We start from the raw sequence: 22,956 nt of genomic DNA, 5'->3' as shown, positions 1-22,956 counted from the left end.
TTACATAGAAATAAAAAAGACATAGACCTAAAAGTCTCTTTGGTTAACTGAATGAGACTGCAGCACCACAGTGCATGAAATAGATGATCTGAATGGTCAGTTACTGCAGATTATCAATTATTGCAGCTTACAGAGGGATTGGTTCTTAAATTTTATTTATTTATTATGTTTGTTTTCATATTTCCTTGCTTGCTCATTTACGTGTCTATTTACTTATTCACCTGCTCTTTTAAAAGAATTCTAATTAGATGTTATCTAAAGTAATTTCACCAAGTTCTTACATTTTGTTGGTTTAAATTGCTTTACAATATATGCTTATAATCACATTTTTACTCTTACAACATGCATTTTTCTGGAGTTTTGGGGGGAATGAATTTTTTTTTTAAAGAGAGAGTGAGAGAGGAGAGAGAGAGAGAGAGAGAGAGAGAGAGAGAGAGAGAGAGAGAGAGAGAGAGAGAGAGAGAGAGAGAATTTTTAATATTTATTTTTTAGTTCTCGGCTGACACAACATCTTTGTTGGTATGTGGTGCTGAGGATCGAACCCGGGCCACACACATGCCAGGCGAGCGCACTACCGCTTGAGCCACATCCCCAGCCCAGAATGAATAATTTTTAAAAAAATAAAATTATTTAAATGTGGCTTTAGTATTCCTCAGTGCAGTAATTGGTGATGAAATTTAGCTCATTGTTTTCAGCTTGTTTAAATTGGTCTTGAGAGAAACTTGTTCCTTAATTACAGGCTCTGGATGACTTTACAGAATGCCTCTGGGCTATTATGAAATACTGTTTTAAGAAGGATAATGCCTCTTGATTGTGTCTTTTTTATATCCCAAAGGAAAGCAATTTTAAATTCAATTTTTACTGGATTATGCCATCTTTATGGAGCCACTCTGTTGTTGAATTGTATCCCTACAAAGTTCAGGGTGCTTTCTAATGAATGGGGTTTATTCAGTTTATTTGGTCTTAGCCAAATGAATAAGGACTTGAAGATTTGGGACAGTTGAGAATAAGTTTAAAAATCACTGGCCTTCTGTCATCTGTGAAATTCTTTTTTTTTTTTTTTTTTTTTTTAAAGAGAGAGTGAGAGAGGGGAGAGAGAGAGAGAGAGAGAGAATTTTCCAACATTTATTTTCTAGTTCTCGGCGGACACAACATCTTTGTTGGTATGTGGTACTGAGGATCGAACCCGGGCCGCACGCACACCAGGCGAGCGTGCTACCGCTTGAGCCATATCCCCAGCCCTGTGAAATTCTTATGTATGACTATTTTAACTCTAGTGTGCTGCATGCATGATGCCTGGTTAGGATAGTGTATCTTCTTCCTGTAAAACACAAATCAGTCTGAGAATGACTCCTGAATATTAGTGTATGTTATTTTGAAATATGCTTTACAGTATGTTTTAGGACTAAAAGAAAGATGATTAATATTTAAGGAGATTTGAAAGGAGGAAAAAATCCTTCCTCTGTAGGGCAGGATATTTGCTGGTAGAATTTTAGTTTTTTTAGGTTAATGCAGTAAATAAACACTGTTTTCTTTGTAGTTCAGATGGTGCTATAAAATTACTATATTTGAGTATAAATTGTCAAATCTGTTTCAATGTATCCTTTTAAGAAAACCTATATGAAAATCAGATTTTGTATACAGAAAATAGACATAATTTTTGCTTTACAAAACTTTTTATTTGATTCATATAAATACAAAATGGCTTTATTATCTTTAAAATATTATTTAAATTAGCCAAAATGTCATTTGCAGAAAGCTACCTCTTAAGGAAAGTATTTACACATAAAACAAGGGTTATATTTGCATGCCACAAGAACCTCAAAGAGTTTCCTTTACATATAACAATGTAGAAAGCTGTCCTTAGTAGTCATTTCAACCTTACTTTTTTCAGGAACATTCTTTGAATGCAAAATTAATTTGTTTATTTTCTAACTACAGTAGTTAGTCTAGTTTATTAGTTACGAAACTTTAGCTCTGACTTTATGGTTGAGAACAGGTTCAAGAGAAATATTATTAAACCTTCAAATCTGTGGAAAGCAGATAATGAAGTGTATCTTGCTGGCTTTCTGGTGATTGGTGCTAAATATTTGGCTTAGTATTTTTACATTTCTTTCCAGGCATTCACTGAGTTAGGTAGAAATGTATTTCCACAGAATAGTTTTTAAGTTTTTCTAAATGCTGCTTCACATTGTTTGCTACTTAAGGTATGTAGCTTTGTATTCTATCTAATTGGCATTGAGTTTTTATGGTTGTTGTTTGATACTTTGTTCAGTACTTTTGCTTTTGAATTTTTAATTTCTTATTTTGACTATGGATTTGCATGCAATTGTAAGAAATAATACAGGGAAATCCCATATATTCTTTAACAGTCTCCTCCAGTGGTAGCATCTTGTAAAATTATAATACAGTATTACAACCCAGATATTGACATTAATATAATCAAAATATGAAGCACTTCTTTTATCACAAGGATCCCTTATTTGCCCTTTATAAACATAAGTACTTATTTCCCTTCCTCCTTCTACCATCCTCATTAGGCTTTGACAAGCATTATTCTTTATTACTATAATTTTGTCATTTCAAGAATGTTATATATGTGTGGAATACAGTTCGTAACCTTTCAAGATTGCTTTTTTTGTTTTTGTTTTTGTTTTATTAGAGTCTTGCTATGTTGTCCAGGCTGGCCTCAAGTGATCCTTATGCCTCAGCCTCTGGAGTAATAAGATTGACTTTTCATTCAGCATAATTCTCTGGGTATTGATCCAGGTTGTCACTTGTATTAATGGCCTCCCCTCCACCTTTTTAAAAATATTTTTTTTTAGTTGTAGATGGACACAATACCTTTATTTTATTTATTTTTATGTAAAGCTGAGGATCGAATCTCACATGTACTAGGCAAGCCCTCTACCCATGAACTACAACCCCATCCCCTCCCATCTCCTTTTTTATTACTGGGTAGTATTTCATGGTATGGATGTACTATGGTTTGAGTAACTATTCATCCATTGAAGGACATCTAGGTTGTTTCTTGCTTTTGACTCTTATGAATAAAGTCGCTATAAATATTGGTGTCAGTTTTTGTGTAAACATAAGTTTTCATTTCTCAGATAAATACCCAGGAGTTTGTTTTTTTGGGTCACAATGTTGTTGCATGTTTAGTTTTTTAAGCTAGTTTCTAAACTACAAAACTGTTTTTCAGAGTGACTGCATACATTTTACAGTTTCATTAGTAATATATGAATGATCCAATTTTACACATCCCCATCAACATTTGGTGATCTCACCTATTTTTTTTATTTTAGCTATTGTGACAAGTGTGTAGTGATACCTCATTGTAGTTTGCATCGCCCTAATGGCTAATGATATAGAACAGCTTTCTGTGTGCTTGCTGTTTGCATGTCCCATTCAGTGAAATGTCTTCATGTCTTTTACCCATTTTCTACGTGAATTGTTTTTATTTTAACCATATTATTCTAAGTTATTAATCTTTGGTCACCTGTGGTTTGCAAATATTTTCTCTTAAGTTTCTTTTCATCCTCTTAGCAAGGTCTTCGTGTGATTCTTGCTAGAGTAGAAATGAGAGATACTTTAGAAGTAGGGAAAAACTGGGACTCATTGTGGAGAAGGAGAGAGGGAAAGAGAACTGTCTTTTACTGAAACAGCAAAAGCCAAATCTCAGAAGTCAGTCTGCTTCAGTTTGAATCCTGGCTGCGCCCCATAACTGTGATTTCCTGTCTCTAGGCCTCAATTTCCTTATTTGTAAATGAAGAGAATGGTAGAATCAGTTTCCTAGGGCTGTTATGAGGATTAAGTTAAAACAGTCATTTAGGAGAGGACATGGCTCCTTATAAGCACTTATAAGAATTAACTGTTATTATTCTTAACAAAATTAGCGAATTAATAGATTGCTCTCACACACTTAATTTAAAAGTCTATTTCACTGATTTTTATCTTCATTGAGGCTATTAGCACAAAACTAGTTTGTTGAGCTTGGTAATAGAATTCTTATTTTTGTATTATACTGTCTGCATTTTGAAATATCTTATTTTTTATGCCTTTTAATATACTAAGAGGCCCTGATGAGGACATTCAGCCAAACCTTTGTGATGAACAAGGAGCTATTAACCTGAGTTAATCACCCTATTTTCGACATTCTGCCAGGACAGCTCTTGGTCTGTGTGTTGCCTGTCTCCATTTAAGGTCTATAGTGGTGGCCTTATTTTTGTAGCCACTGTGTGACCCAGTACCCTTCAGGGGCAGTTTTGTACACATTTGTAAAAGAATAAATGCATAGATTTCATCAGAATAGGAAATTATATGGAAATTTGTATCAACTTTATGCTTGGATTTAGAATTAATCTGTAGTTATTGAGAAAGTACCATAATGAGCCAAAAAACACTCAGTGCTTACTACATGCCACATACTGATATAATCATTACATATATGAACTCTTTTAATTCTCTGAATAAATAGGGTTTATTAATATTGCCACTTTACAGATAAGAAAATTGAGGCACAGAGAAACCTGCCTAATATCAACTAATAAGTGGGAGAACCAGCATTTAAACTGCCATACAGCACACAGTCTGGCTTTTAACCACCTTTTGTAATTTTTAAAATTTTTAATCACAGGATTTTTACAAGGTATTTAGGCTTTTTTTTTGCTGGTACCAGACGTTGAACCCAGGAGCACTTAACCACTGAGCCACATTCCCACCCAGCTCTTTTAATGTTTTTTGAGACGGGGTCTCACTAAGTTGCTTAGGGCCTTGTTAGGTTGCTGGGGCTGGCGTTGAACTTGCAATCTTCCTGCCTCAGCAGCCTCCCAAACCAGTACCACGCCTGGCTGTTTATGACATTTTAAAGCCCATCTTGGTTCCTTTATTCATGCAGTAACTTGAGTTTCCTATTCCATTTTATAATTAAGCTTTAACTTATTATTTTAGAGAATAAATTTTAAAATTCTTTAGGAAAGAGTAGCTGGGGAAAAAACATGCAGTATTTGCATGCCCATTGTGTATCTTGCACTGTGCCAAATGAATATAGACCTCATTTGAAAGTTTGTTTTCCTACTTTCCACTATAAAGTTGCACCTCTACCAAACTAAGCTACCTATAAATTCCTCCCTAATATTACTTTTTTTCTTTCTTTTCAGTGTGTGATGCATAAAAGCATACAGATTACAGATATATATTTGCTGTCTTTAGTCACATTCTTACATTCTGAAGTTTAGTAAGCTGAGGCTTGGTTCAGTTTCCAAAACAACTCTTTCCCAAAAATGGAAGGAACTTTAAGATGTAAATAATTACTATATTCGTTACTGGCCTCCTAGGCCAGAGGCCTGACTCTGGGGTCCCAACAAATCATGTCCAGCCACTTGCCCCTCCCCCTCAAAAAAAAAAAAAAAAACGAAAAAACAAAAGATAATGGTGAAAAGCAAGAAAAGAACTTTAGTCACTACATTGGAAGACAAAGTGAGATCCAGCATCTCAGCCCTGAGTTTAAATAGAGGAAGAATTGGGGTAGGAAGCAAGAGGTGTACATAATTAAACAGCATATATATAATTTTTAGTTGTTGATGTTTGTTTGTTTATATGTGGTACTGAGAATTGAACTCAGTGTCTCACACATGCTAGGCAGGTACTCCACCACTGACCCACAACCTAATTAAGCAATCTTGATCAGACTATGGTTTAGATGATCATTCTCTCAGTTCTGGTTCTGTGAAGTGACTCTGGAGGAGTTCTTTATTGCCTGAAGGGTGTTAGTTCCACTTTGTTGCTGGGGATGTTTATCAGACCTGTGGTCCATCCAGGAAGGGGACAAGAAACTTCTAGATACCTTTCTAAGGGTCTGATGCCATAAAAGCTGGTAGTCCCTGAAAATCTCATCTTAGTCATCAAGGGGGATATGATAGGTTAATTAATTTTAGGACTAATAAGTCTTATTTGGATGAATGCTTCTTAAATGTTTCACATTCCTACATGCAGAGCTGACCAGGAACCTGAAAACAAATATAAAATGAAGGCACAGATGCCAAGTTCTGTCCTGTTTTTAGTTACCCAATAGGCATCAGCAGGTCTAAGTAAAGGGCACTGCCTTTAGCAGAGGCAGCCTTTTTAAGCCCCTGTTGCTCTTACAGGCATCAGAACTGTATTTGTTTATCCTGTCTGAACCAGTTGGTTGTGATTGTTAAGTTTTAGATAAAGATGGTGGTGTCGATTTGGAGTTATCTAGACTAAAGAACTTCTATTTCTTTATGCTGTCATTAAAATTGTTCTGATTTAGCTAGGCTTGGACATGCATGCTTGTAATCCCGGTGACTCAGGAGACTGAGGTAGGGGATCTAGACCAACCTCAGTAACTTAGCAAGACACTGTCTCAAAATAAAAACATAAAAAATAAATTTAAAAGGACTGAGGATGTAGCTTGGTACTAGAGGACGCCTGGGTTCAAACCCCACACACAAAAATTGTTCTGACTTTAACAAACAGGTATCTACTGTGGGAAAATATTTAAGCTAATAAAAGTAAAATATACATTATATCCATGTGGGTAAGTTAATTTCAGAGTCTAGAATTTTCTTCAGATACTTTTAAAAAATCTAGGTATTTTTACATATGGCTGAAAAGTTGATCTACAAATGTAGAAAAATTAAGTACAAGTTTTAAAAATGTATTTATTTAATAATTCTAGGATTTGAATTTCTTTTCTTTCTTTTTTTTTAGCTCAGATCGTCTGATAGAAGAAACAATAAGGTAGGAATAATTTTTTTGTTTTACTTTGTTGGTGTTTGTTTGCACATAACATTTAATGAACAGATGAAGTTAACTCTACTAACTAAAGTGAAAGTCAAGTCATCCTCCTTAAAGATGAGAATTTTACTAGATAATAATGTGTATACTGTGACTTTCCCTTAAAGAGACATTTGAAGCCCAAAACATTTATTTCCATAATTATTGGAATTAGGCTATTTAACATAGGTTATTTTTCCAGTTAATTCATACTTAATATTTTTATTTTCATTTTTAATAGAAAACAATCTTGAACATAATCTGATTGTTTTACCACTTAAATAACCATGGTACAGCAGGTATAGAAAATCTACTACAGTAATATTTAATATTATCTATAATACCATTGAACTAGTTTCTTGCTTAAATTAAGAAATATTTGTTAGTTTGAATTGATTGTCTTAAGTTTGAAATTTTTATATATTTTATGATAGTAAAAAAGTAATGACTAGATATGGTTTCTATGCTTTAGAATTAAGCAGTGTGTGAAGCACTGCTTTTCAGGAAAAGGTAGAATAAAGTACATGACAACTATAAACATTTTTTAAAATTATTTTTTAGCTGTAGTTGGACATAGTGCCTTTATTTTACTTATTTTTTATGTGGTGCTGAGGATCGAACCCAATGCCTCGCTTGTACTAGGCACCACTGAGCCACAACCCAGCCCCAACCATAAACATTTGTATTCTTTTTATGGGCTCTGATCCTGCTCTAAAGTGTTTTGCATGCACATTTTATTTAATCCTCTCAAATAGCCCATGATACAGACACATATGTATCCAGAACAAACAAGAAACTAAGTAGTTTGCCCATCATCATATAACTAATAGATAATGTTGAGGATACAAATGTAGAGCAAATGCTGTATATAAACCATTGTTATACTTTCCACCTTGTAGAAAGAATTCAGACTTTGGAGTATGATTTGGTTTGAAACCTAGCCATGCTAATTGATTTCTGTTCTTAGAAACTTCTTGAAACTTTTGTAAACCAAGAAATCTTAAATGAGGTTAAAATAAAAGCAAAAGCAGCTTTTATTTGGGCACAGGTAGATTTGCAAATTGGTAACACAGGTTCAATTAGAAACCAAACAAGTGTTCCATCAAAGGAAAAGAGGACTGGATTTTTAAAGGAAAAAAAAAAGAAATAATGTTCAAGTTTAACTTGTTTTGAACTTTTGTTGTTTTTTATACGGTTCTACATTTGGAACCTAGGACCTTGCACATGCTAAGCAAGTACTCTACTACCTAATCTGAACAGGGTTTTCATGAAATTATCTACTTGTCAACTGAAATATTTTCTTTATAACTCCTTCCCTTTCTCAGCACATGATGTGCATGTATTAATAGATACACAAAGGAAAGATATGTCAGATCCATTCTACTGTCTTTCCTATTTCCATTCCCCCTCTCTTCCCTTCATTCACCTTTTTTTTTTAAGAGAGAGAGAGAGAGAGAAAGAATTTTAATATTTATTTTTTAGTTTTCGGCGGACATAGCAACTTTGTTTGTATGTGGTGCTGAGGATTGAACCCGGGCCGCACGCATGCCAGGCGAGCGCTCTACCGCTTGAACCACATCCCCAGCCCCCTTCATTCACCTTTGTCTGACCACATTTTGCCCAGATTTCTTTACTTAAAGTTTCCCTGTATTTATTTTCCTCTTTTTCTTCCTTTTATTTCTCTTTCTGCCTGATCTTCTAGGGCAGGGGTACCTTAAATAAGTTTTTAGCTACACTCTAGCCCCTGAACAATTTTTTCATCAACCCTACTAATTACATAAATTGTTTTTATTATTTATTTATTTTTAGTTGTAGATGAACACAATACCTTTATTTTATTTATTTATTTTTATGTGATGCTGAGGATTGAACCTAGTGCCTCACATGTGCTAGGCAAGCACTCTACCACTGAGCTACAACCCCAGCACACATAATTGTTCTGAATGAATTGTTTGGTGCTGAGGGTTTGTTCATACACTGAAATATTAGTTAGCTGTTGGGGCCTGTTATAAAGGGGTTAGCTGGCAAGTCAGCAGAAGTCCCAGGATTAGAAACTATTCTTTCCAAATGGCATTCTTTATCTGGAAGTTAAAGAAAGAATAACTTCTTGTGTCTGACACAAATTACAGCCTGACAAGAGGCCAAAGAAGTTTTACTCTCTTGACCAAACTGGCCATTTTAATTTTTATTTCCATTTATTTTGTTATCTGTTTAAAATCAAAGATTGATATAATACCTGCCCTGAGAGATTGGTATAAAGATTAATAATATGAGAAAAATGCCTTATACTGTGCCTGGCTGTAGGTAATCTACAAGTGGTACCTGTGTTAAATACTAATCTTTTTTTTACCTATTATTTTGATATCATTTCAAATTTCAGGAAAGTTCCAGTAATACAGCAGATTTCATATACCATTTACCAACATTCCCCAGACATTAACATTTTCCCAAATCCTCTTTTACAGTTTATTTTCTAAGTTGCAGGCATGATGCCTCTTTATTCCTGAATATTTCAATATTCATTTCTTAAGTATTATATCAATAGGGACTCGTGAATTCTTACTTTTTATGTTACTATCATTATTTAATAATATTAATACATTATCATCTCTTATTATAATATGCTTTAATCATATTCTTGAAGTTTTATATAAATTGTATGCACTGTGTCTTCAATCTGAACAGAGTTTTCACAGAATTACCTACTTGTCAACTGAAATATTTCTCTTGTAACACCTTCTCTTTTATCAGCACATGAAGTCTGACTGCATTTTACCCAGATTTCTTTACTTAAAATTTCCCTGTATTTCTTTTCCTTTTTTCTTCCTTTTTTTCTCTTTCTTTCTGCCTGATCTTCTAGGACAGGGGTTCCTTAATTAAGTTTTTAGTTTAGAGCTGGCCTGTTTAAGGGTTGGTAACATGAGTATAAAAATTTGGAGTTCCTCAATGGATAGGAACACTTGAGAACCATTGAATTAGTTTTAGCTACTATTAGTTTTATAGTTAAAAAAATGCTACTTCATCTTTCATTTTAATATTATCTGTTATTTTAAAATATGATAATTATCACTGAATATAAAGTTAGTTATGATTACATGTAGGTAATATAAAATTTAAGTTCAAGTAATTATTTTTGTACAGTCCATATGTCAAAATTTACCTTTTCTTTTTGGAGATACATATTTAAACTGTTGTACAACTGAATATAGATATTGTCATCGATTTATTAAAAAGAACTAACATTTTAAAATTCATAAATTTTTTTATTTTTGAATTTATAACTAGTATTATTTATTATTAAAAAATTAGTAACTGAGTTTAGTTCACAGAACAAGTGAGAATGTTGAAGTTCCAGTAAGGACATCAATGATTTATTATTTTAAAAGCATTATATTTTATTTTGGAGCTTATATTTCACCTCTTAAGTATTTGACCCTTGATATAATAGCCTAGATTTCACTCAACTCCAAATTATGGAATGAGATGGGAAAGTATGTCTACATATACTTTATGTGATACTGGAAATCATGCATATTCTACAAGGTAATCACTTAATATATGATGATAATATTCATTCTCCAAGGAATACAAAGTGCTTTGTGGAAATTATTTTTTAATTTCTATCCACTTGCAAGTCAAAGTGCATGGGAGATAGTGATAGTCCCAATTTCAATAATAGATATATATGATTCAGAGGTTGACCTAAGAATACTCAATATAGGTTTGAAGGCCCTTACTGTAATTTCAAACAGATTTTTTGAAGTTTTCATTTTGGCTTCTTTCATTTTTTCCTGATCATCTGTGCTTGCTTTATTTTCTTTTTTTCCCCCTTTTGATACCAGGGATTGAACCCAGAGGAGCTTTACCATTTAGCCACATTCCCAGCCGTTTTTATTTTTTGAGACAGGATCTCGCTAAGTTACTCAGGGCTTCACTAAGTTGCTGAGGCTGGCAACAGCAAGCTACTAAGCAACTCAGTGAGACCCTGTCTCAAAATAAAATACAAAATAGGGCTGGGGATGTGGCTCAGTGATTTGAGTGCCCCTGAGTTCAATCCCTGGTACCAAAACAATAAAAATAAAATGCTGAGGCTGGTCTTGAACTTGTCATCCTCCTGTCTCAGCCTCCCAGGTTGCTGGGATACAAGCATTCACCACTGTGCCTGGCTCATCAGTGCTTTCAAAAATGTTCTCTGATATCTCTCCTATGAACCTAGCCTTCATTGTCTTTTTGGATAGTGCCACACAGTGGCTTGGATTTCTGGAATCTTCATGAGACTCTGCGTGGCTTTCATCACTTCTCTGATCTTCTGAGGGGGACTGGCACTTACAGAACCATCAGCTGGTTCTTCATCCCTATGAATACTGAGTCTGAGTGCACTTTGCATTCATAGAGCTTGCTCACAGCCTTGACAGGATCACTTCCTTGGCCAGAATCCTGGAGATGTCTTTCTGGCTCATCTCAGCAGCATCTTTCACAGATTGTTTCACTTTTTGGGGGGGTTTTGGGGTTTTTTTGGATACCAGGGATTGAACTTGGGGGCACTCAACTACTGAACCACATCCCCAGCCCCATTTTGTATTTTATTTAGAGACAGGGTCTCACTGAGTTGCTTAGTGTCTCTCCGTCGTTGCTGAGGCTGGCTTTGAACTCTCAATCCTCCTGCCTCAACCTCCTGAGCCGCTGGGATTAGAGGCAATGCATCCCTGCGCCTGGCTTCACTCTCCCCACCACCCCCCTATATATCTCTCCTATTTGCCTGTTACTAATTCTCATTTCCTTTCTTTTCTTCAATGACCATTTACTGACCAACACTTTGGGAAGCTTCTGCTGGTTTTTTGTTCCCTGAGGTCACTGGCTTTGATGGGATGTTTTAGTGTGTTTGTTGGTTTTTTTTTTTTTTACTATTCTAAAATACTTCAGTAAATCTCTTTACACAGTTTTGTTTGTTTTTTGCCTTCTCTAATCTTGAAATTAAAGTTTTGGTTCATATGTCATTTGTGTAGAGTACTCCCTCTGGTATCTCACTTTAATAAGATACCTGGTAGACAGGTGTGGTAGCACAGACCTGTAATCCCAGCAACTCAAGAGGCTGAGGATTATGGCTCAGTAATAGAGCACTTGCCTAACATGTTTGAGGCACTGTGTTCGATCCTCATCACCTCATTAAAAAAAAAAAATAAGTAAATAAGGTATTGTGTCCATCTACAACTAAAAAATAAAATAAAAATAAAAAAGCCTGGGGATATTGCTCAGTGGTTAAACTCCCCTGGGTTCAATCCCTGGTACAGAAAAGAAAAAAAAAAAAAAAAGACACCTGGTAGTCTATTCCACTTGGTTCCACTGCCTAAAAATGTGTTCATCAGCTCTTGGATAGACCAGGCCGTTAGAGACCTAAGCAGTGGCATCCAGCTGGTGATGGAAGGCCTAGCAGTATATCCCTTAGGGCTGAGCATCTCACCAGCTGTTAGGCGTATGCTCTCTGCTTATAAGTCTGTCTCTGTGGATAGCACTGCTTTCCCAACTACAGGAACTAGGAGCAATTCAGTACATCCCTGCAGCCCCTGTATGTGCAGAACCATAGTCTTTACTGTCTAGGTTCTTTAAGAAGCAAAGAAACCTGAGTCTTTATACAAAGATCGAAGAAAAATCTAGGTTTCCCTGCCATTGCTTCCTTAGTTCTCTCCTCACTTGAGAAAGTATCGCCCTCCACCTGGCTTTCTGCCCTGGAGATCTCAAGGCAACTTGGGGCCCGAGATGGACTCTTCCTAGTATGTCTGCTTTTGTTCTAGTGTATTTCATGGTGGAAGATGGGTAGGAGATGGGATCAGGAATTTGTACTCTGCCATCTTCCCAGAATCTCAGTCTTTATTCTTTTTTACTTTCTGTTTTTTAATGTTTCTGATATTTTCAGAATTGCTTCACAGTATTCCATTTCCTATAGCTTTTGATAATGTCAATATCTAAAGCATTCACCTGTGTATTACATATCAAAATGGATACTCACCTTGCCCTCTAGAATTCTAATGTGCATGCATATAAGACAGAAAAGTAATCCTGGAAGTGCTAGCGAAAAAATATTAACTTTGATTTTTTTTTGTACTAGGAATTGAACTCTGGGCAGTCAACCACTGAGCTCCATCCCCAGGCCATTTTGTATTTTATTTAGAGACAGGGTCTCACTGAGTTGCTTAGCACCTTGCTTTTGCTTGAGGCTGGCTTTGAACTCTTGATCCTCCTGTTTCAGCCTCTTGAGTTGCTGGGATCACAGGCATGCACACCCAGCGTAACTCAGATTCTTTTAAATAGTACATCAAAGTAGTCATGTGGAAGAGATACAATTTACAAAGAGTGGCTTTTGCCCTTTTTTCAGTCATAGTCAATCTGTGACCTTTGTCAGCTGGTGTGAAGTGAAACCCAGCATAACGTTGCTTGTATGTCCCAAAATCTGCCTAGTGTTTCTCAAGTAGAATTTGGAAATAATTTGTGCATAACTTGAGGGCTGGTTGTATATGAATAGGTGCTTTGAGTTCTATTTTTATGGTTGTAATTCTCTGCTTCCCTCTCAACAGTTTTTCCTGATTAAGAATATTTTAGCAGTTGGATCCATTCAAAACTATTTTAAGAAGCTTTATGTGATTTGTAATATCTTACTTCATTTGTTACTTTGAAGAAATGACTTGCTGCCTTACACAAAAAGACATCATTGGATTGCAGTGGGGTCATTCAGAAAAAGGACAATAGAAAGTGGTTTGGGGAAGTGCTTTTCCCACTTGTTGCTTTGAGTGATGATGTTGTTCACCAAAGTTTCCCATTCACTGTTAGGGGTGTGATGAATCTATGCAGAGTAACATTAAATGCCAATTTAATTGTTTCTTTTTTCCCTCCTTAAAGCATTGCTATGGCAACGAAAGAAAATATGACTTCACAGAGAGGAATGTTAAAGTCAATTCACAGCAAAATGAACACTTTGGCCAGTATCCTTTTTGAAAGTTTGAAATCTGCTTTGTGGGGTGGACAGAAGAGTACACCTGTTCTTTTTTTTTTTTTTTTTGCAGGTGGGTAGTGGGTACTGACATCAGTAGAGCCTCTCAGTAATTACATAGGACAAATACTTTCTAATTTGTGAAAGTTCATGCTGAAAGTATCACCTGGGTTTAGTGATAGTAAATTTAGGGGGAAAAAAACCTGAATTTTAAAATTGTTCACAAAATTATCTTTACATTTAAATGTACTGAATCTATGGTAGGACTCCATAATATACACTATTATTATCTAAACATCATAAATTATATTTTTTTTATCCAGTTTGGAGAATGAGTCAGTGTTAGATACTTAGAAGAAGATAGCCATATACTCAGATGAGTTGTAACTGCTGATAGAAGTGTTGTGACTCTGCATGCACAAGTTGAATTCCAGGATAAGTGCCCAACTTATTTATTGTGACCTCTACTTCTTAAATTATTCAGTTTCCCAGATTCAGATTGTTAATTATACTTCCAAGAAGCCCAGTAGGGAAACTGAGAAGCCTACCACTTAGAAGCGCTTTACTTACTCTCAGAGAAGACAAGCCTTAGGGAAAAAAATCTTTCTTTTCCAAAAATTGTGGAGAAGACCTGTAATTTTCAAAGGTTGAGTATATTCTAGTCCTAGATAACTCAAGGTCACTTCTACCTATTTAAGATCATGAATACTTATTTGCTTAAGGAAAAGGATATCTTAGAGTTTATTATTGGATTTTTTTCTTGTTACCCTAGCATAAACTGCACATTCAAAATTGTTTATTATTTATATGATGCTATATACTGTTACATGCATTATTTTATTTTATCATCAGCGTAAAAGAGAAAATGCAGAAATTATTATTGTTTTGCAAATGAAGAATTAGGCTTAGAAAAGTAGCTTGGCCCAGGTCTACAGTTAGTAAAGAACAAATTAGAGATTCAAATTTTAAGTTCCCGTTGCATTTTCCATGAAATCCTGGTGTCCTTTTTTTTTTTTTTTTTTTTTTTGGTTGGGGGGTACTAGAGATTGAACCCAGGGGCATTTTACCATAGAGCCATATCCCCAGCCCTTATTTTTTATTTTGAGACCAGGTATCACTAAGTTACTTAGGGCCTTGCTAAGTTACCAAGGCTGGCTTCGAGCTTCAGATCTTCCTATGTCCATTTCTTGAGTTGCTGGGATTATAGGCATGAGCTACCACACTCAGCCCTAGTGTCCTTCTTAAACAATGAACTTGGTTGTCAGCAAGTAAGTTTGTTTTGGGTGAAACCACTGAAACTTTTAAATGGAAGTGGAGGTTGGATAGCTGGATTACTTGTAATACTCACTAAAACCTGTCTAAATTGTCCATTAGAATTTGTCCCCATTGTTCTTCATGCCTTCTTCTCTAGTCTGAATGTCTTTCTTCTCTATTGGACCCTAAGTTCTCTTAAGACAATAAAGTACCCCAAAGCCCAGAATAGTGTCTGGTACAGATGAGCAACCCAGGAATTTTATACTTCATTCTAGAATAGCAAAAAACAATCAAACAAAATGGTGTGAATTGTCAGGACACCGTAGAGTAACATCAGAAACCTAATTCAGACTGACTTAAAGAGAAAAGAGGGGAATTAACTATAAATTATTAACTATAAATTCCAGAGATAGAGCTTGGTTTCAGACATGCTGGATTCACAAGCTCAGATTTTATCAGAAATCTGCCTTTTCTCTTTTTTTTTACCTTCCCTTCCCCTCTCATAACTCAGCCTTCTTCTGTTAACATCCAGGATTTTTTGTAGTTGGGTTTAATTAAGTCCTCCTTAGCCTCCTAATATAATGAATAAAATTACTCTCAGGCAGGCATTTCCTTATGATGATAGAGATGACTCTTAACACCAAATCAAAAGATTGGGGAAAATAATGTCCTTTCTAACAGCTGTCACAAAAGCCCCAATGAGGACTGTGGTTGCCCCAGCTTGAATTACTGCCCTTTTCTAACCTAGTCATTGGCCAAGGGAAGGGATTGTCTTACCAATTCTGAGTTTGTATGCACTCCTCTGACTTTTGTTGTTGGTGGTGGTGGTACCAGGGATTGAACTCAGGGGCATTTGACCACTGAGCCCCTTCCCCAGACCTATTTTGTATTTTATTTAGAGACAGAATCTCACTGAGTTGCTTAGCGCCTCGCTATTGCTGAGGCTGGCTTTGAATCCATGATCTTCCTCCCTCACAGCCTCCTGAGCCGCTGGGATTACAGGCGTGTGCCACTGCACCCAACATTATATGTACTCTTGATGGCAGAGGGCAGGGTCAGCCCCACCTTATTACATGCACTGAACTAGATTATTATAGGAAAGAGGGGTGATTTCTAAAGGTAAACTGGGGAAAAACTATGTCTATTATAGATAGTTTCCTGAAATCAAAATTTTACCATAATCTCAATGGATTTGTTTATCATTATTTAACTAAAAAAAAAAATTAAGCATTTTCTCTCTGAAATTTTTTACCTTGTAAAAAAGATTTTATGACTTCAGTACATGTTTCCTTTTATACATCTTTAAAATCATTTCTTCCAATTGTATTTTTTCTTTAATTAAAAAATACATTAATGCCTATAGTATGTATTCTATAGACATTGAAGAAACTTCAGGATTAGAAGACATGATCATATAGCATGTAGACTATATATGTACACAAATGTAATCCATGATCAGAGTCATTTTATTACAGAAAAACACAGTAAAGACTCTCAAGGAGCGGGGATTATTCCAGATCTCTAATATCCTTGGTGGGTTGTGTCATTGGTTTTCCTGAACTTGATATAATACCGCTGATAAACAAAGAGGATTCCTCTGTATTGTCAGAAACCATTGCCAGAAATACAAAACAGTTTGGGCGCTTTGGTCAACAACATACAAACAAGTAAGAGTATGACGATAAATTGAAATACTAAGTAAAATATAATTATAACTATTATGAAACCCCCCAAATTGAAAATTTCTCATCTTTCTTAATGTTCTCTAAATAGACAAGAGCATTTTAACCCATTTTCTGCCTATATTGCTGTAAAGTAAATTTTAAATTTTAAATAATTTACCAATACCTAATTATATAGACCCCAAGATTGGTTTCAATCAGCTGCTTAAATGCAAGAATAGTTATTTCTCTATGGAGAAAGGATCAGGTTTTCTTCAAAATCTGCAGGCAGAACTTCCCAGTCTCCTGAAAGAAGACGGTGGGGTGCAATAGGAGAGAGGAAAAGTGGGGAGTGGGATGAGGGAGAGGAGGTGGTAGCTCCTCCATACTAGCTCCCACCCTGACCTGAAGCTTGGCAGTAATCCCATTGTACATGAGGACAGTCATCATTATTTTCTTTTTCTATTATTTTTTTTCTTTTTATTATTCTCATTTGTATGTTAGACATAAGACTGGCAGTACTGCACTCCCCCGACCTTTTATTGTTGTTGGTACCAGGGATTGAACTCGACCACTGAGCCACTTCCCCGCTCCTATTTTCTCTTTTATTTAGAGACAGGGTCTCACTGAGGTGCTTAGCGCCTTTGTCTCAGTTTTGGAATATGTGTTTGCTAAAGACTCCCTGAGTATGATTCCCCCCTTGTTTCCTCTCATCATTTCTTCTTTCTGGACTCCACTCATGGCTATTCTTTTAATTCCTGTGACTTTTCAACAAAGAGACTTCTTTCAAATATGACCTTAATAAAGATTTCCCAAAGATCGTTTTCCTGCTGTGAACAGCCTGATCCAGAGGATCAATCTTAGGAAGCGGCGAGACTCCCTCATCCTAGGTGGTGTGATTGGTGTCTGCACCATCCTATTGCTGCTGTATGCTTTCCATTGATGGGACATCTCCATGGACTCTTGACGACCACCACTTTCACGCCCTGATCTGGAATAAGGAAAAGTAGGAAGAAGTTGACCGTCCTGACAATTAATCTGACCACCAGATGAATTCAAACTAATAGTATGGCTCTGTGACATGGTCAGGTCGTACTAAAGCCACAGATTTTTCTGTGCTATCTTTTCTAACACACATTTCCCCATTTTTTAGTTTAAAAAAAAAAAAGAAGAAGGGGGGATTTAGTTGCTTTTGTCTCCCTACGAGGTAAGTAAACCAATCAAAAACAGAACTTCCGTGCTTCAGTGACAGTGCTGAATCCTGAGGACAAGCCAGATCTTACTGCTGGATTCTTTAAAATGCCAGGTTTCTCTGCGTCCAAAGACTGCTTTTCTTTCAGCCACCTGATTAGGTTGTGAATAAAAATAATTCTTGTTCTTTTATCTAACACTCAAGATGAGAAATCACAAGTCTTTCCCTGATAATCTGGGCTATAGATTCCTATCTCTGTCCCCAGTTTTTTTTTAATATATATATATATATATTCAAGGAAAACTCCATTTTTTCACAGACTCTTTTGAGATGCTGATAAGCCAACAACAGCATGTTTGAGGTTGTCTGAAATGGAGAACACAGCAAAAAAGCTTTTGTGTTTTCTTTTTAAAAATTCTGAGTACACTGACTATATTGCTGGAAAAACATTGAGAATGACAGACCTTTTTTTTTTTTTTTTTTTTTTTTTTTTTAAGTAAATTGCTTTACTTTTTTGGGTTTTTTTTCTTCCACTACAAGATAATGAAATCTACAACTACTACTATAAAATAATGAAACCTTAATTCTACCATGATGAAAGAGAGAAACTAGTAGCCAATGTCTGTAACACCCCCAATTTTTCCCTATTATGTCAGCATTAACACTGGTAACTGGAGGCAGGGGCACTGCTCAATTTTCAATGAGATTTATTCGACAAACAAAATACAAAAAGACATTCAGAAGTCACTATCCAGATAATCCTTTTGTAAATGCTCCACAACTTAGGAGCAAAAGTTTAACAACTACTGCCTGATGTGTCAGGAATTCTGTGTTCTGTGAAAATCTATTCATTCCAAATCTCTTAAGCTTTTCCAGACATCCAGAGAATGATTTCACTGTCAAAGGTGCCTGTGACAGAATCTGTCTAACTGCACCTATCTTCTATTACCATCCCTGGACAGTGACAGAAATGTAAACTACTCACCAGAATTCTTTCCCAGATTAACCATTTCTCAGTTTCTGTAAATTCATTACGTATCTTACTGAACTACCAGGTAGTTTAAAGACTTCTAACATCTACACTCCTTACCGAGAGAAGGCTGCTGCTCTTCCCCATAGAAATTTACCACGGTGTTTATATCTTCAGACTGTGCCACAGGGAAGGAGGACATTAGCTTGTCATTCTTCGCTATGTTGTGTATATGCTGCTGTTCAGGTGGACTTGATGAACTGCCTCATGGGTAGACTTAACATCGGACTGGCTGAGAGATTTATCATTCTGGTGTCAAAGTTTTATTACATTCTGGGTATGAAGGGCATTTGATATATTTTTCTTAACTATGGGGTTTATTTTTATAAATATGGGTTGACTGATCAGTTCATTGACTGGGGATGCCCTTAAAAGAAAGTTAAGTTTTCCCATTGTGAACCTTAAAGGATCGGGGAAATAAGTTCATTTGTTAAACTCTCTTTTGGGAAAACAAAACTTCTCTCCCCTGAAACTATTATCTTTGATTTTTCAAAGGGCCTTGATTGGTGGTTGTGCCTCGGTTAGAATTTGTGGGACCTTGGTTGCTATATAGTTGGCATTTATAAAATCTGAAGTATCATAAATAAAGTTATTTATTTAATTATGCTACCAGTCTTTTTTACTGGTCTGATTACTTGGTTCATTCATTAAAGTTGATTGTGTGAGAGTAAAAGTAAGACACAGCTAATCTAGCTTGCTGCAGCTGATGGCTGAGGAGCCTTTTCAGGACGATTGTGCTTATACGAAGTAAAAGAATTATGTCGATTATTTTCTTTATGAAAATAAAGAAACTAGTTCTTCCAAGGAAGTTGAAAAGGTTTGGTGTAGATGTTGGTGTCAGATGGGTCTGACTAACCTCCCAGTGCTGTCACCCATAGTGAGGTGCCCCAGGTAGCTAGGAGATAGAAGAGTGCTCTTGCCTTCCCCTTCAGTTCCTGCCTTCATTTGCAGAAAGGAAATGGAGATGTGTTTCTTGTAGAAAGGATCTTAATTTGGATCCTGAAACTGCTGATTTGAATTTCAGTCTTATGCCATTTAAACTTTTCTTTCTTTTTTTTTTTTTTTAAGTCATCTTGCTTTTCTCCCCCTTTTCGCTGTCTTCCTTACAGGGAAGTTGCTAGAGTCAGGAGCCAAAATCTAGTTACTTATTAAAGCCAGTCAAGCCCAGGTGAGGTCAGAAGGAATTTCCTATTTCTGGTCCCAGTGAAATGTTGCCTCTTAGGAAAGTTTTGCCCCTTTGGCCATTGTCTTGTATAAGTCTTTCCATTTTGGATCTTTTTACTAACCATTCAAAACTTCATTTCATTAAAAAATGTGAAAAACAATGGCAACAAAAAGGCAAAAATGTTCAGTGTATTTTTCTTTTATTTCTTTCCTTTTTTAAAAAGATGGGGTTTTGCTAAGTTCCCCAGGCTTGTCTCATACTTGCAGTCCTCCTGCCTTGGCCTCCTGAGAAGCTGGAATTATAAGCATGTGCCACTGTGCCTGGTTCAGAATGGCATATTTCTTAAGATTTTTTTTTAATGTATATTGATGACCTTAGTGAAAATAAATATTTAACTTATTGCTCAAGTTCAAGTTCAAGCTCAGATACCCAAGTACTACGGATTATCCATCCTGGAAATGTCCACATTCTTTTTGTTATTATTAATGATGCTGGAGGACTCCCTGTAACCTGCATTGCTCACTTTTTAAATTTTCCAATGTTGAAAAGGGCTTTCCTTTTCCACTGTTCCTTTTTTCTTTTACTAAAATTCACTTTCTAAGATAATGGCTTTTTCCATACTGCCCCATACTCAGACCAAATGTGGGAGTAAACTCCTGAGAAAGGAGACAGATGAGGAGACACCTTGAGGGTACTTTTTGTACCTGGAGCCAAATAATATTTACTTAGTTCTCTCATTTTGGCTGTGAACACTTCTGAAGAGAATAAAAAGACATTTACTAGGCCTTTTGATACAAAACTCAGCCCCTGTGAAATTGACGCACCTTACATTTTCATTCCCCCGCCCATAAATTTTATGTTTCACTGTTAATGATCCCAACTCGATGGAAGTGACTTTTAGGAACTTGTGTTTCCTCGTTAGCTAGATATAATTTCTGGAAATTTTGAGTTTTCTAACTTGTAATATTAAAGTAAGCTGTTGAGGATAAATGACCATGTCCAGTGTTACCCTGAGTTTGGTGGCAAATCTAACTAAAGAACAAATGGATTCTGCTCAGATTACAATGACTGTTTCATTCTCCTTTTAGACCAGAAGTTATGTAGCCTGGTCTCCAAAATGATGCATAACTTTTCATCATCTTAACAAACTAATCTTGTTTATTCCTTAATAAATCTGTATACCCTAAAGTTTCATAGGGAGAAAGAAAATGAGGAAGGAACAAGTAAATTTTAAGAATGTTTATTGGGTAAGAATTTGAGACAAAGCTGAGCCATGTCTTAAGGGATCTTTCTCATTTTCTTTGTATCTAACCTAAGATCTGATGTTAGTATCAAATTATTTCATCCATTTCCATCCTGTTTGCTCTTTGAGAGGGGGAAATCATTCCAATTACACTTTACTGTGATGGAAGATGTTTTCTCATGAAAAATGCCAATACAGATTTTTTAAAATCTATTCTTTTCCAAATGCACTTTCTAATTTTTTGCTTTTAAAATAGCTTCTTGGAACCAATTTTATTGTATTTGTACTTAATTTTTGTTCTCATCTAAATGTGCATTTTCTGACTGTATAGAAGAAGCTTTGTTATGTAATTTAATAATAAATTAAATATCTAAATGGTTGTGCCTACAGTTGTTTGTATTAGAACAATAACCACAGAGGCAGTTTGGGACTGGTGATTATGAAATCTTTGGTATTGACAAGTATTTTTCATGGTGTCTTAAAGCCCATGATAAAACAAAAAGGTGCTAACATACTATTACCCAGTGTTCAAAAATCATGTGGCCAGATACGGTGGTGCACACCTATAATCCTAGCAGCTCAGGAGGCTGAGGCAGGAGGATTGCAAGTTCAAAGCCAACCTCAGCAATTTAGCCCTAAGCAACTTGGAGAGGCTAAGGGGGTCTCAAAAAAGGGGGTGAGGAGGCTGGGGATGTGGCTCAGTGGTTAAGTACCCCTGGGTTCAATCCCTGGTACAAAAAAAAAAAATCATGAACAATCCACTAATTTTTCCCCCAGTACTCAGGGGTGCTATACCACTAATGACTGGAGTACAGGTGTGTGTTCCTAAGCCCCATAGAAAATTTTTTTTAAGTGGCTTTAACTTGGACCAAATTTCACACCCACCTGTTCATACCCTCTAGTATAGAACCTGAATTATTCCTAAAGAGCACAGAGGCCAGGCCTGACTCAGAACAATCACCACCTCAGTTGATGTCTTTCCTTTTAAGTGCAGTACTTCTGAAGGGCTGCCACTCCTTTTTTATCTGCCTTTGGTACCAAGGTTTGAACTCAGGGGTGCTTAACCACTGAGCCACATCTTCAGCCCTTTATTTTTTATTTAGAGACGGGGTCTTACTAAGTTGCTTAGGGTCTCACTGAGTTGTTAAGGCTGGCTTTGAACTCATGATCCTCCTGCCTCAACCTTGCAAGCTACTGAGATCACAAGCACACACCACTGTGCCCAGCACTGATCTGCCCTTTTCTTATAAAAGGCTCTGTGGCATTTCTGTCTGATACCAGAAATGCCTAGAAGTAAATGAACATGTGGCTGGAAAACTCGCTGAAGATGTTTCCCATTAGGAAATTTTTTTCTTGTTTCTCTAAAGCAAAAGCCAGGAGAAAAATATTTTATTCCTTCTTTTTTTTTTTAAAATTCTTTTTAGTTGTTGATAGATGTTTATTTCATTTATTTATATGTGGTGCTGAGAATCGACGCCAGTGCCTCACACTTGCCATTTAAGTGCACTACCCCTGAGCCACAGCCCCAACCCTATTTTATTCCTTCTTGAAGATACAAATTTGCGTGGCTGAGTTGGAGCAGAAAAGAATACACTTTGGCCTGATGCTTTCTGTCAGCTCGCCTTAGC

At 36.1% G+C, this 22,956-nt stretch overlaps 1 protein-coding gene and 1 pseudogene across 2 annotated transcripts in view; one reads left to right on the top strand and one right to left on the bottom strand.

Moving 5' to 3' along the window:
* The window catches only part of Gosr1 (golgi SNAP receptor complex member 1), a 47,217-nt gene extending 25,559 nt beyond the window's left edge, over positions 1-21,658 (top strand). For both annotated transcript variants that reach the window (XM_026389014.2, XM_026389013.2), the window contains exons 7-9: positions 6,733-6,762; positions 13,693-13,775; positions 17,517-21,658. In XM_026389014.2, coding sequence (XP_026244799.1) covers positions 6,733-6,762; positions 13,693-13,775; positions 17,517-17,641 — 238 coding nt within the window. In that variant the 3' untranslated portion in view covers positions 17,642-21,658. The remainder of the gene's footprint in view (positions 1-6,732; positions 6,763-13,692; positions 13,776-17,516) is intronic.
* Positions 8,853-12,832, bottom strand: LOC113182843 (charged multivesicular body protein 3-like; annotated as a pseudogene).
* Positions 21,659-22,956: the final 1,298 nt, after the last annotated feature.

The sequence above is a fragment of the Urocitellus parryii genome, chromosome 7 (assembly GCF_045843805.1).
Source record: "Urocitellus parryii isolate mUroPar1 chromosome 7, mUroPar1.hap1, whole genome shotgun sequence".
Lineage (NCBI taxonomy): Eukaryota > Metazoa > Chordata > Mammalia > Rodentia > Sciuridae > Urocitellus > Urocitellus parryii.
The sequence above is the reverse complement of the archived record's forward strand: the minus strand, read 5'-3'. Positions and strand labels throughout refer to the sequence as shown.